Here is a 16,012-nt window from a genome sequence, read left to right on the forward strand (position 1 = left end):
AATTGTCATGTCATTTCCGTTTGACTGTAATTGTAATTTACATTTATTTTTCACATTATTCTAATATTTTGAACCATGATAAAAATTAATTCTAATTCTGTGAACGTTTTCAAATAACAGAGTTTTCTTATAATTTATATTACATTTTTGTGTTTGTAGATTGTTATATAATCTACAAAGTGCATAGATTTAGATGATGCTAATTCATATTTGGTAATAATTTTCTATGCAATGAATTAGAATTGCAAATCATTCAACACATTTTCTTTAATTCTAATTTTTTTGATTCGGAGGTGTATAGTTGTCATATGGTATATATGGTATACAGTTGCCATAAAACATTCAGATGGGAAGAACGAGAGGCCACTCCTGGAAATTTATAAAGAAAGGTGAAGAAGAGAGTGAGGATTACATATCTTACATGGAGAGTTGTGAGTGGATTGAATTGGCAGAGTACATCGTGAATGCAGGGTGTGTAAATAATTTTAAAGCTCAATACGATAGATTTGTTGCTGGTTGAGTGGCCCTCCCACGATGAGTCTTTTGATTCCATGGATGTTACTGTATTAATAATAATAATACTATGACTCATATTTTGTTTAAGAAAACATCTTTTGTTTGGAATATATGCACCCAGAATTTGTTCATACCAAGATGATGTCTAAAAATGTGTGTTTGTGAGGGGGAAGGGATTTGCAATAAATAATTGTTTACATAAGTTTTTCATATCAAGAATTTAGTTCCTCAGTATAGGAGATATACTAGCCTGGTTTAGCAGAGTAGTGGCGTCTATTTGAAGAGAATTATAACATAAGAGGAAAACTCATGTAAAATACTTTATTATTATTATTACTACCCCAAGACCTCATGGAGTCAAAAACTCATCTGGAAGCTCCTTTTATCACACACACAGCTCATCATACCATGTTTTAAACACATTCAAACTCTTTGCAGATACCACATTCTCAGGCAAGGCATTCCAATCATTCACAATTCTGCACGAAAAAAAACCTGCCTCTCACTCCCCTACTCACACCCTCTTTATACAGTTTCCAGGGATGACCTCTGGTTCTCCCCTGCTCTCCCACTATTCTCTGTAGAACTTCTACACCATTGATCCTATAACAACCCCTTACAAACTTGTAGGTCTCTATCATATCTCCCCTCTTCCTCCTGTCCACCAGACTCTGCAAATTACATCTTCTCAATCTTTCCTCATACTCGATATCCCAGAGGTCAGAAACTACCTTAGTCAGTCACCTTTGGACCCTTTCCAACATCTCTTCATCCTTCTGAAAACGCAGTGACCAAATCTGGGCATAATAGGCCATGTGTGGCCTAATCAAAGCCTTATACAACGGAACAAGAATCTCCCTACTTCTACACATCAGTGTCCTCTGCATCATTCCCAGAAACCTTTGTGTTGTCTTCACAATTTTGGTGATGTGTCCCCTAAATTTTAGATCCTTATCCACTATCATCCCCAGATCTCTTATTTCCTCTACTTCCAACAATATATTCGCATCAAGCATAAATTCTGCATCCCATCTTTGTTTTCCAAATTTTAAAACCTTACATTTTGTAACATTGAACTCACATCCCCATTTGCTTGCCCAATCACTCAATCTATTCAAGTCTTCCTGTAAGGCCACTACATCTTCACTACACTTCATGGTTCGTCCCAACTTTGCATCATCTGCAAACAACTGAATATCTCCATCCAAATCTTCACCTATATCATTAATATACAAATTAAACAGTAATTGCCCTAAAACAGACCCCCGAGGCACTCTACTAGTGACTTTCCTTTTCCTGGATATCGCACCCCCCATACACAACTTGCTGATACCTATCAGATAGCCAGTCTCCAATCCAATGCACCAATCTAATATCCAACCCCATCTGCTCTAGTTTGACTGTCAACCTATCATGAGGTACTCTATCAAAAGCCTTTGCAAAATCCAAGTATATTTCTGTGTATCCTTTTCCTCTGTCCAAGGAAGCAGTTACTTTATTGTAATAAGTAAGTAGATTACTAAAACAAACAAAAAACAACATCATCACTGTTGATGATGAGTCTCCTCCACATCCTCCTGTCTTCGGCAGTCTCCACATCCAAGTTCTTCATCCTCGAGTTCTTTTCTACCAGCTCCCTCCATCTCTTCTTTGGCTGCCCATGCTTCCTCCTTCCTTGCACATTCATCTGCATAACCCTTCTTCCCACATATTCGTCCTCCCTCCTCATCACATGACCAAGCCCTCAACCTTGCCTCCTGTATCTTCGCTCCTAAGTTCATAACTTTCTCTGTTCCCCTAATATAGTCATTTATCAGACGATTCTTTCTGGTCACACCGCACATCCACCTAAGCATTCTCATCTCTGCTACTTCCATCCTGCTGATGTTATTTTTCCTCAGGGCTACAGTTTCTATAGCAGATGTCATAGCTGTCCTCACTACTGTCCTATACATTTTGCTTTTCAGATTGATTGGACCTTCTTATCGCATAACACTCCAGCCATCTCCCTCTAGTTCCTCCAACCTGCTTGTATCCTGCATCCCACTTCCTTCTCAGCTCCTCCATCTTCTTCCACTGTTGAACCTAAGTATCTAAAGTCCCTCACCTTCCTGATGACATTTCCTTCCAGCTCCAGGTCTATCTCCTGGCCGCCGTCCACTGTGCAACACATATACTCTGTCTTACTTCTGCTCAGTCTTATACTTCTCTCTTCCAGTACTTTTCTCCATCTTTCCAGTTTAGTTTCTTCTTCTTCTCTTGAATCTGCACACAGCATTGTCCAAGGCGCATCTTCTCTCACCTCCTTCGTCACCACCTCCATCACAATGTTAAACAGAAATGGACTTAATGCTGACCCTAATGCAAGCCAACTGGTACTTGAAAACTTTCTGTCTGTCCCAGACAAGTCCCAACACTTGTCTTCACATTTTTGTACATCTCCTGTACCAACCTGACATATTTCTCCGGAACCTTCTTCTCCCTCAGACACCTCCAGACTTCTTGCCTTGGCACTTTATCGTATGCTTTCTCCAGATCAATAAATGCCAGATGTAGCTCCCGTTGTTTCTCTCAAAACTTTTCCATCTGCCATAACCCAAAGATAGCATCTATTGTTGATCTACCAGGCTCTATCTCACACCATACTGCCTCAAAACCACTGGCATAGAATTTTTGCCTAAGTATCATAGGCATCATCAGTTCAGATCTCAAAATGGCAATTAAGCATTAACAGGCAATTCTAAAAAGCATCACTTTAGCTAATGTAAGTAAACTAAAAAAGTCAGTCAATTTCCTAACTTATTTAAAAAGTAAATTATATATGTATTTAGACAATATAAAGTTAGAAGAGATTTAGCTGATTTAAAAAAGTACTATCTCACACAATGAGGATAGACATAGACCATCGGATCTGTTAAAGTTTTGACAGTGAAGTAAAGTTTCACACATTTCTTTATAAAGCCATTCTATGACTTTTATGAAGAACTCGTCTTGTTCGAATGAACTCTATATTTATTCTTGTAGACAGGCTTAGATTGGTTACTCATAACTAATAATTTTTCAGAAAATAACAACATATACTAGAATATTAATAATAAAAGACTGATTAATACCTGCCTATATTTCGGCACTGTTACATTGTCATCATCACCGATCACAAAAAGACAACGATATGTGCATGCAGGTACTAACACTGGGCAAATGAGACTGAAGAAAGAAAACAGAAGTTGGGTCTAGAGTAGAGTCATAAATAGTGCCCCTCCCCCAGTGGGCTAAATTTGGTAGTCTTGGCTGTTGGGCTGATGATCTTAGAATGTTGTCGTCATCCGGTAGCATCCTCTAGCAAGAGGTTTGCAGCAGATGAGCAGCTCTTCTCCATTTCTCTCTGTCTGTTACTTCCATCATTCTTAAACCAGTCCATTCCACGATGTCATTAAACCACTCTCTAGTTGGTCTTCCACGTCTTCTCTTCCCCTCAACTTTCCCTTGTAATATAGTTCTTGTCAGGTGTCCCAAAGAACCTCTCAGAAGATGTCCTGCAAATCTAGTCTTTCTTTGCATAATATTCCTTAACAGTGTTCTTTCCATCCCAACTCATCTTAAAACTTCTTGATTTGATATTCTTTCTGTATAGCTAATCTTTTCCATCTTTCTATAACACCACATTTCCAATGCATTAATTCTTTCCATATCTCTCTTTCTTAGTGTCCATGACTCACTTCCATAACTTGCAATACTCCAAACTGTTGCTTTAACTATTCCAATTCTAATGCCTATTTTAGTGTTCTTGTTTATTAAAATTCTCTTCATTTCCATAAATGCCGATTTAGCTTTGCTTATTCTATTTCTAATGTCCAACTCTGAAGTTCCTTTCTCTGAGATCCAGCTACCTAAATATTGAAATCTTTCCACTTCTTCTAAAATCTTTCCTCCACATCTTATTTTTACATTATCTCCTATTTTTCTACCCATTATCATTATCTAGGTCTTTTTTGTGTTAATTCTTAGTCCATACTCTTTACAAGAGTTTTCAATTCTTTGAATAATTTGTTGTAACCCATTTTCACTTTCTGCCATCACTACTGCATTATCCGCATATCTTAAGTTATTAATGATTCTTCCGTTTATTTTTATTCCTTCTTCTACATCCTCAAGTGCCTCTCTAAACATTTGTTCATTATAAAAGTTAAACAATAATGGTGATAACTTGCATCCTTGTCTGACTCCTCTCTCCACCTGGAATTCTCCTGTTTCTCTCCATTTACACACACTGACGCTATTTGCGACCAATATAATCTCTTTAAAATTTCCAAATCATAAGAGTCAATATCAGTATTTTCTAGAATGTCAAAAAGCCTTTCATGTTTCACTGCATCAAATGCCTTTTCAAAATCTAGAAATCCCAAAAACAACTTTCCACCATGGTTTAGTGTTTTCTCCCCAATAATTCTTAGACAAGTTATAGCCCCTCTAGTTCCTCTGTTGGTTCTGAATCCAAACTGTTCCTCATTCATTTCTTTTTCTATTTTATTCCTAATTCTCTCTAAAATTATTTGCACCCGAATTTTTGCTGTGTGAGTTATAAGACTTATCGTTCTAAAATTGTTACAGTCTAAAACTCCTGTCTTTTTTGGAATGGGGATAAAAATTGATCTTCTAAACTCCTCTGGTAATTCTTGTCCTTCATAAATTCCGTTAATAATTTGCCATAACACTTCCATACCTTTTTCACCTATATTCCTTATAAGTTCTATCTGTATACCATCTATTCCAGGGGATTTTCCTTCTTTCATCTTTTGAATTGCTAGATTCAATTCCTCCCTCATGATGCACAGTCTCTACCCACTATGTTCTTTCCTTTGATTTTCTCCTCTTTCCCTGTCTTCGTAAAGTTTGCTTACATATTCTTCCCATCTCTGTAATATCTTCTCTTTTTCTATCAGAATTTCACCTCTTTCATTCTTGATTGCTCCAGTCCTTTATAAACACCTTTTATGTCCTTTCTTTTTGCCTTTGCTGTTGTATCTTTACTTATTTCATCTAACCACTCTTCCTTTTTCCTTCTTATCTCTCTTTGTATCTCCCTACTCAAGTCTTTATACTGCTTTTTTTTCTCCTCTGTTTTACTATTACTAACGTTCTTCTTTGTGTTATTTTCCTCAAAATATTTTCCGTCATCCATGGTTTCTTTCTTTTCTCTCTTTCCTCCTCTTTTTTAGCTAAATGTAATTCTGTAGCAGTAATTATGCTTTCCTTCAGAATCTTCCATTTTTCACTTGCATCATCATTTTCTTGTATGTTTCTCTCGTTCATTTCTTCCTCTACTTTCTTTGAGAATTCATTCGCCGTACTTGGTATCTTCAGCTGCTCCATGTTCCATGATTTGTTCCGTTTCCCTGCAGTTACCTTTTTTAGATTAATCCTTATCTTAGTTGACAATAATATGTGATCTGTATCACAGTCTGCTCCTGGATATGTTGTCACATCTTTTATAATGTTTCTATATCTTTTGTTTATCAAAATATAATCGATCTGATTTCTTTTACTATTTATATTTATATCCTGGGGCTTTCCATGTGTACAATCTTCTTGGATGTTTCTTAAACCAAGTGTTCATAATTGCTAAATCATGCTTTCTACAGAAATCCAACAACATATCTCCTCTTTCATTTCTCACTCCCAATCCAAATATCCCAACAATATCTTCCTCCCTTCCTCTTCCGATTTTTGCATTCATATCGCCTTGTATTATAATTATATCTTTTGTTTCTTTACATTTCAAGAGCCCTGTTCTATATCGCCATAAACTCTCTCTACCTTCTCATCCTCATAATCACAAGTAGGTAAATATATCTGGATAAGTAGAATATGTCTTGGTTTTGCTTTCAACTTTACCACTAAAACTCTGTCTGAGATTTGCCAGTAGCCTTCCACGCATCCTGCCACTCGTTTATTCAATATTATTCCAACACCTGCTTGATGTTGCTCTTCCCCTCCTGAGTAAATTATTCTTATTCCATCCTCTGTCTAAAATCTCCTTTTCCTTTCCATCTCACCTCAGCCATTCCCAGAAGTCTATTTTCAATCTTAGCATCTCCATCTTTACAATCTCCAATCTTCCAATTTGATGTAAGGTATTCACATTCCAAGATCCAATGCGAAAATTACTTTTAGCCCCTTTTCCACATGAATACTTTCCATCTTCCACTTCTCCACCTCCCGCAGGCTTTAGTAAAGAAGATTCACATGACTGACATGCAATCTGGTCCATATCCATATGGGAACAAGTGAATGTATGGTTGGTAAATTTTGGGCCATCTGATACACCCATATTTGTTGAGGTTTGGAAAGTTCTTTTTTTCAGAGCTGTGGCAGATTCTAGGAATAAGACTCAATGAATGGAGGACAGATAATTATTATGGGGGATTTCAACTATGGTAACATTGATTGGAAGGAGGAGAGGACACATGGGAGGAAAGAAATGGATTTTATGTAGTTACTGAGGGATAATTACCTGAGACAGCATGTAATGGAATATACTATGGGTTCGAGAGTGCTCAATCTAGTAATTGAATCTGAGAATTTATCTATAATGAATATGCCCACATTGCCACAATTGGTGAAAGTGATCATATGGTCTTGACCTGGGAGGTGGCTAAATGTGTGGAATATGAGGAATTACTGGGCTGGTAAGTATGACAAGCTTAGGGGATTGCTTGGATCAGTGCCATGGCATGTAAAACTGCAAGGCTAGATGTTAATGTTGATAGTGAATGGGAAATGGTAAAGGAGTGTTTTAGGTAGGTAATGGCTAACTGCATACCTAGCGTCAGGAGAGTAAATCAAGTGGGAGTTAAATTGATGAATAACACCATTAAGCTGGATCTGCAAAGAAAAGAAACATTTGTGGAGGGAATTTAAGGAGAAGGGTGACCTGCAGGCACACAAACAGTACAAGGCACAGGCCGGAAGGGTAACTAGTGTGGTAAGAAAAGCAAAAGCAGATTATGAAAGGAATTTAGCAACGCAGGCTAAAGAGAATCCCAAACAGTTCTTTCGATATGCTGCAAGTAAAAGAAAAAAAATGTATATGGCAGAATGATTTTAAGGAATGCTGATGGAAGGAAGGTAACTGAATTAGTTGAAATAGTAGAATTACTGAGTGAATGCTTTGCAAGAGTATATCATCTTGACTACTGTGCGCATATCTAGGTGCCAGGGTTTCTTGGTGATGTGGAGGATGTAGAGAGGATCCAGAAGCGAGTGACCATGATGGTAGCTGGTCTATGGAATGAACCTTAGAGAACAGGTTGAAGATTTGTGGGTTACAGAAACTGGTTGATAGGTGGAAAAGGGATGATATGATTGAAACATTCAAATTACTGAGGGGGGAAGGGGTTTACATGATTAATTCAGAGGAAATTTTTCAGAACAGGTGTGGTGGTGGTGGGAGAACTCAAGGCTATCCATGGAAACTGAGCAAGAATGTAGTTAGCAAGGGTGTTAGAACTAGGTTTTTTACTTGGAGAGTGGTGAATGAGTGGAATAAGCTGCCAGAGTCTGTTGTGGGTGGCATGATTGTGAATGAGTTCAAAGCAAAGTATGATAGCTACTGTGTGAATGCTCAATAGTTGTTCTTGATATGATGTTTAGGGCCTCCTTCGATGAGTCTAAGGACATCTTGGAGTTGTCCGTAATAATAATCTTTCAAACTTCTATTTGCTACAGCCAAAAAGAGTGACCTCCTTCTAGTATCATGTGGTAGATGTCCAAAGCACGGTCAGCAAGTTCTGAGTGGCTGTATTGGTGGAACCAGATGTATTCCTTGTGTTTGAATATTCTGATATTGGCTATCCTGCCCATTTGGATATAGTAGGACAGTTTCAACTGCAAGGAATCTAGTATACTCCTGGTAGATCTAGGGATGTGGCTGGTCTTTGTTGGAATGAATAAGAGATACCAATTTCTTATGTGGTCTGTAACTGGTTTTAAGGTCATATTTTCTTCGGATTTTTTGTCAATTTGTTTTGGATATGCCCCGGATATATGGAATGGTGATAAATTTTGAGTAATCTCTGTCCTGAAGGGGGATTGCAGTTACATGGTTTTAATATTTTTTGGGGATTGTAGCCATTGGCTAAGAAAGTGTTAAGGGTATTGTCAAGTTCAGTAGTTAGGTCACTGTTATCAGACCTGATTAATTTTGTCTCATTATATAGGGTTTTTATAATCCCATGTTGTTGGGAAGGGGGGAGGGTGACTGCTGGTGAATGTATCCACCTATCTGTATAGGTTTTCTGTAAACAGAGAATGCCTTGGCTCCATCAGGCTGGCATGTAATCAGAGTGTCTAGGAATGGGAGACTGTGGGCAGAGTTTGACTTTTTTTCAAAGGTCTCCATAAAGAAGTTGGCTAAGGAGGAGAAAGTGGAGAATTTTCCTTGGTAAATGAAATAACCCGAGTTCTTAGTGAACTGAAATATTGGGAGGAAATACGGCTTGGATGAGGTCTAAGGTATCTTTGAGTGAGACATTGGTGAATAAAGAGGAGACATCAAAACTGATCATTATGTCAGTGTGTTGGAGTGTAACGTTTTCTATACTGACTTTTTTTTTGATAGGGTGTTTTTTGGTGGTAAACCACCAAAAACATCCTATCAAAAAAAAAAAAAAAAGAATTTGAAACTTGCAAGAAATTAAAAGCAACAACAAAATAGTAATCACAAAAACAGATAAGGGAAATGCCACTGTGGTTTTAAACCAAACTGATTAATCAGGTAAGCTTGCCTCCTTACTTCTTGCTTGCTCTACTTACCTCCTTATAGACTGATCCCAGCAGTACACTTCATAGGCTCCTTAAAAAGGTTCCTCTTGGCCTGTGGAAGTTACAAACTGGATCCTTGAAATTATTATTTCACACACACAAAAAAAAAAAAAAAAAAAACTCAGCTCACTTGAAAGCCAATATATAAAACCCTACACTCTAACACACTGACATAATGGTCAGTGTGTTGAATTGTTAGAAGGCCACTCTATTACATTGCAGCAAATACAAATTTGAAAGGCTATTCCTCAAATCTGCCTCAACTCTGAAAAACATTCCAAACCTCAACAAATTTGGGTGCATTAGATTGTCCCCAAATTTGGGAAGCATACATTCCAAGATCATCAGCTCAATGGCCAAGACTATCTAACCACACTTGTGGGCATTCACACCCCCCCCAAATAAATAATAATAAATAAAATAGAGAAAGCAAATTAATAAAATTTTAAAAATGTGCCATGTGAAATAGAGCAGTAGCTGCTCTAAATTTAAAAATAAAAAAAAAAATTAAATGGTACTGATTAAACTTAATGGATGAGTTTTTATCACACTGAGAGAAAATACTTGTGAATGAAAGAAATTTTATATTAACTGCATACACAAGATGTTGCAAAATTTATATAGCACAAGTAGTTAAGAAGAAAGAAAGAAAGAATTTATATATTTCTTTAATAGTTAGATTGTTCTTGCACTTGAGGAGCACTATGTGAGAATAAACATTCTAGAAATAGAGATAGATAAAATGTAGAGAAAGATAAGAAGTTGGTTCAAGTATGTTTGAAGCTGAACTGCAAATGGCACAACAGTCTTAGTTGTGTGATGAAAAATTTTTTTAAATAGTATGTTGCGTGAATTTTTATCATATAATTGTGAGTCATTTCTTGCATGCTGAATACAAGTGTTCTTCAGAGTGTTTGTTGTTGGAATTTTGTTTGATTATGTGTTTTTGCTACTTCTATGTTCCTACAGCTTCTGCTTTTAAAAATGGCATTCGCAAAGAAGTACATGTCTGTGGCATGGAAAGCTTTGATATAACAATCGACTTCTGCCTTGGATTTTTCCCAGTGGATGCATTGCAAGAATTGCTTCACATACATGCATTGAAAACGTGAAAGATCTATAGACTCTTAGAGTGAAGGGAAGCATTAATGTGTGTGTGTGTGAAAAATGTATGGATAGGTTAGAGCTTTTAGAAATGGAAGCTAGCATCACTGGTATTCTACAAAAATCGCATGGAAGTGTCGGTCACAATAACAAAGGGACCATAGTAGAAGAGCATAGGCAAGAGTTGATGAAAATGAAAAGTAAAATGAAGCATCTGGAAGATGAGGTTAAACACCTAAAGAAGTGATTGGCCAGTGTGAACGAGGAGGAGGAAGTTAGCATTATAGAGAAAAAGTCAAAGGGTAATTGTATAATCATTGTATGGGGACTCAGTCATTAAAGGTGAGATGACTAATAAAGTTCTCAAAACGTACTTTCCTGGTGGAACATTGAAACAAATAACTGATGCTTTGCAGAGAAGGAAAGAGCGGGCATCAGAATTAGTGGTAGTTGTGGGTACAAATGACTTGGTGATAAAAGGAATGTTAATAGAGATTTCAAGAAGGTGTTGCAGAAGGTAAAGAATAATAGTCTTGTTAGAAAAGTTGGTAGTGTGTTGCGATACAACAGTAGTGAGTTTAAAAGGAGAGCAGAGATATGGAATAGCAAGATGGCTGAGTTGTGTGAAGCAAAGGGGATTCAGGTTTTTAATCTGTGGAATGAATTTAAAGGGAAGTTGGAATGGTTTAAAATTGATCGATTGCATTTGAATGGATTTGGTATTGAGCATTGAGAGAGGCTATTGTTTGCTGGAAAGATCAAGAAGATAATGAGCTAACAATTAAAGGTTACTTGTGAAGCAGGATAGCACAGCCAAATGGGTTGTACAATAGGAGGAAGATTAATATGAGGTTGAAGATGTGGTTTCAGCAGGATTGAATGCATAAAAGTGAGAATGAGACAGGTGTGAATAGCAATTAGAGTCAGGATCAGGGAACTGGGAGTGGTCAGATCAAAGAGAGGTTTAGTATAGGAGCTGGAGTAGAGAATGTTGGTAGGATGTCCTCAAAGACACAGGGATCATTATGTTTGTATACAAATGTAAAAAAAGTTATCAAAATAAGAGAGATGAGTTTTTATATATATCCCACACATGAAAGGCAGAAGAGCCTACAGCAAACAGATGCCATATGAGGGTGGGGTCAGGAATACAGTAATCTGTTGATATTCTTCTTCAATTGTTGATTGTAGTCCATGATTGGATGCTGTTATAGGCCAGGGAATGTTGAGAATACTGACTGCAAAATATTTAGGCAAATATGTTGTGCATGTTCTAGTTGAAAAGTTTATACATTAGCTATTCATACATATTATTTTTCAAGAAATTAAAACATATACTAAATATTAATTATAATAACTTTAATTAATACTTTCTATATTTCGGCAATGCTACATTGGCATTCATCAGGGATCACAATGATATGTGCATACAGGCACTAACACTGGGTAAATGAGGCTTTAGAAAGACAACCAAAGTCGGCTCTAGAGTCCTACTTGGCTCTCATTGGTGGACTAAAATTGGGTGGTCTTGGCCATTGGCCTGAAGATGTGATGATGAATGCTTTCCAGGTTTGGAACAGTTTCATTCACTCAAATTCGTTGAGGTTAAGAAAGTTTCTCTGTGCTGAAGCAGATTCCAGAAATAGCCTCTCATATTTGTATTTTCTGCAGTTCAAAAGAGTGGCCTTCTTCCAGCATATCCTGTCGTGAGTGTCCAAAGCATGGTCAGCAAGTCCTGACTGGCTGTATTGGTGGAACTGGATGTAGTCCTTGTGTTCTGAAATTCTGATATTGGCTGACCTGCCTGTTTGGCTGTAGTAGAACAGTTTGCAACTGCAAGGGACCTGGATACGCCTGGTGGGTCTAGGGAATGTGGCTGGTCTTTGGTGGATTAGATAAGGGATGCTAATTTTTTATGTGGTCCTTAAGTGGCTGTAAGGTTGTATTTTGTGGTTACAGGCTTTTAATAATTTGTTGATTTAGTAGGGTTGTAGCCATTGGCTAAGAAAGTGTTAAGAATATGGTCAAGTTAAGTAGTTTGGGCTCTGATATCAGAACTGATTAATTTTGCCCTGTGATATAGGATTTTTATATTGATTTTTACTTCACAAACATGGTTCTAGGACAGAAGTTCCCAATTATAGACCAGTCGGTATAATTGCAGTTGTAGTCAATGTGTTGGTTAAGAATAGAATACCAGATTGATTTAATGGACATAGCATTCTTTATTATTATTGAAATCCATGATGATCAGCATGGATTTGTGAAGAGTAGATCTGATTTTAGAAATTTACTTGCATTTTATGATAAGCTAATGAGTGTGTTAGATAACTGAGAATCATGTACATAAGAGCTAACAGGTTTCACTTCGCGAAGTTAAATTATTCAAAATTAAGTGGATATTGAATTCCACATTATTTCTTTGCCGAATAAGAAACTCAAAATAGTTTTTTATTATTTATTTATTTATTTATTATGATTTTTTATTAGATTTTTCATTAGATTAGATTTTCTATCTTTGAGTTTCTTATTCGGCTAAGAAATAATGTGGAATTCAATATCCACTTAATTTTGAATAATGTACAGTGATATTTTTGAACTGTGCAAAAGTATTTGATAGATAACAATCACATGATTGTTATCTATCACATGAAGTTTGTGTACAAGCTGTAGAGGATGTGAATGGATAGTATATTTGATGGTTAGATAGAATGGTGATTGTCTATCTGAATGATACCAGCAAGCTATGTATGATGAAGCAGTGTCTGTCTCAAAAAGGAAGGGCAACCAGTAGCATTCCCCAGGGTTCTGTTCTTGGCCTCCAGCTGTTTAACTTGTTTGCAAATGATATGTCATGTGGACTGACTAGGAATCTTCAATTGTTTTGTATATTCGCCTGCTACTGGTCCATTTTGATAAGGTTTCACTGGCCTGACAGCTATGGTGGTTGTCGTCATCTATTAGGTCCAGCTAGGGTAACGCATAAACGTCAGCAAATGTATTCCTGTAAGCTCTCTGGTCAAATTTCATAAGAAACGTTTATAGTTTTCTGTATTCGGCTTTGAAATAATGCTGGATTTAATATCCACTTAATTTTTATAAATTTTGCATTGCCGAATTGAAGCCTTTTGGCTCTTTATTTTAGTAAATACTTTCACACACCGAACCGAGAATTCACTTACAGAAAATACACCTCTCTGACGTTTCAAGTTCCTTAGTATTACAAGAGAGTTTTTGCTCTCTTTAAGGTCTCTGCCTGGTCTCTGAGGGTGAACCAATAAGTTCAAAACAGCTGTCAGGCCAGTGAAATCTTATCAAAATGGAACAATAGGAGGCAAATATACGAATGCTTGATAATGGTCATCATCACCTATTAGATCCGGCTAGGGCAACTTATAAATGCCGGCAAATGTATTCCTGTAAGCTCTCTGGTCAGATTTCATACGAAATGTTTATAGTTTCTGTATTTGGCTTTGAAATAATGCTGGATTTAATATTCACTTAATTTTTATAAATTTTGCATCGCCAAATTGAAGCCTTTCGGCTCTTTATTTTAATAAAAAATAGTATGGTTCCTAGCTTTGCACCCATGAGCTTGTGCAATGTCTATTATCCTTTAGGATTCTGCCTTTTGATTATAAATACTAATTGGACAAACTTTTTTATAGCACTATGTCCCTCTTTTTCATAAACATGTGACAAGATATTCCTATATATAACATACTGCCATAATATGAAAAGAAAAATAATTTCTATGCACTTACATTTATTAACTACCTATAATTGGTTGTAATTGATTGTATATTCACTTATTACTCTTGCTAGCAGTTTGTTTATTTGCATTATTTTTTATTAGGATTCAACAAATGCTGAAATTCAGTTGGGTGTGACATCTGTTGGACTTGTTGTTTTTCAGAACAACATAAAAATAAACACATTTTCATGGTAAGGGATTGTGGTTAATGTATTGATAATTATTAGGTGTTTTGAAAACAAAAAAAAAAGTTTTCATAATATGTAATCCACTATTTATCAGATTGTTTTGGGAAATTGATTTTTGTATGAAGATTTGAAGTAATTGATTAATTCCATTAACTTAATCCAAAGCAATCCTAGTACTGATGAATATTATTTCACATTATTTACAAAATATAATGACTGAAACTTTCAGTTGATTTCTTTAGTTAAAATATATTAAATAATAACATTTCTGGGATAATAGTTTTTTCACAAATAAACAAAAGAAGGTTGCAGTTAGATACCTTGTTGCTATATTTAGTGTGCTTATAGTGGAAAGTTGATGTTTTTGATTACTATTTATGCCATACTTCCTTTTGATCAAATAGTGAATTCTCAACTCGCTTCCATAAAATAAGAAAAAAAAAACTATTGATAATCTAGATTAATAAAATGACAAATTATAATCAAAGAAGTTTAAACTTCTTTGATTATATTAAAAATTAAAACGAAATATTTATTTTTTGTGAATGACAAGTAAAATCCCTGAGTTATCAGATTTTCATTCACTTCATTTTTATGGTATTTACTTTTTTTGCTAGCACATCAAGCAGTTTTTCAAGTTCTCCATATAAACAAACATGCATTTTTGTCAATTATTCACTTTTGTGAAAACACTCGGTCTCTTCTGTCTGGAACACAAAACTTCCTTCAAAATAGCTGTTCCTTTCTCCAGTATTTTCATTATGTTTGCTTAAATTTGTTCTCTGCTGATTTTTGTTTTGCCTTCATAATATTAATAATAATCAGCATTGTACAATTTAACTGTTAATACATGTGCTAAGGTAAGTAACTGCAAACGAAACTGGCTAAGAAATTTGTTTTTCCTTCATTCCTTCTTTACTAAAATATTTTATTAAATTAATTAAGGCATTAATGCATGTATATTTCTATCAAGAGAAACTTCAAGTATTATTAACTTTTTTTCTGACTAGGCAATATGTTGATATCTACTTCCTTTGTAAAATAACTTTAGTTTGTGTAATTCCATCAGTGATCTCTTTACACGTTGCACCTTGATTTGAAAATACACTAGTTAGAAATAGCTAATTTTTAGTTGAAGTGGCTTAAAAGTATAAAGTATGTCATATCAATACACTTTAATCAGGGTAAGCCAGGCAAGAACCAGTACTTAAAATGATTTTGCTAGGAAAGTGGTTGTGTCATTTTACCCTATAGCTGAAATGACTGTGTATTGCTCCTCAACAGCAGCACCTTACATGTGAATGAGTCTTCATGTTAAATCATACTGTGGACATGAAAAAAAAAATTTTTTAATTACATTTTGAGTTATTTAGTCTTTTTAAAAGAACAAGTATATTAGTAAGGACCTTCCATGGAAAGTGAAAGGTCCTTATTGAAAGGAAAATTAGATCAAAATTTTTCCCTAATGTAGTCCAGTAGCTCACCTTCATTTTTCTTGTAGCTTGTTTTTATGAAAGCATTTATATTCTTCCACGTGTAATATTCCCAGAATGCATCCGATTCTGATTTATTTATTTATTCAGATGGAGTTTCCCCCCTTTCGACCCCATCTCTTTGGTGGGATGGT

At 35.8% G+C, this 16,012-nt stretch overlaps 1 protein-coding gene across 1 annotated transcript in view; it reads left to right on the top strand.

Moving 5' to 3' along the window:
• Window positions 1–16,012, top strand: part of Ptpmeg (protein tyrosine phosphatase Meg) — a 558,329-nt gene that overhangs the window by 179,350 nt on the left and 362,967 nt on the right. Inside the window, exon 9 of the mRNA XM_090403197.1 lies at window positions 14,300–14,388. Within this exon, the coding sequence (XP_090259323.1) occupies window positions 14,300–14,388 (89 nt within the window). The remainder of the gene's footprint in view (window positions 1–14,299; window positions 14,389–16,012) is intronic.

Source organism: Typopeltis vanoorti, chromosome 13, assembly GCF_054136105.1.
Source record: "Typopeltis vanoorti isolate ZY-2024b chromosome 13, IOZ_Tvanoo_1.0, whole genome shotgun sequence".
Taxonomy (NCBI): Eukaryota; Metazoa; Arthropoda; class Arachnida; order Uropygi; family Thelyphonidae; genus Typopeltis; species Typopeltis vanoorti.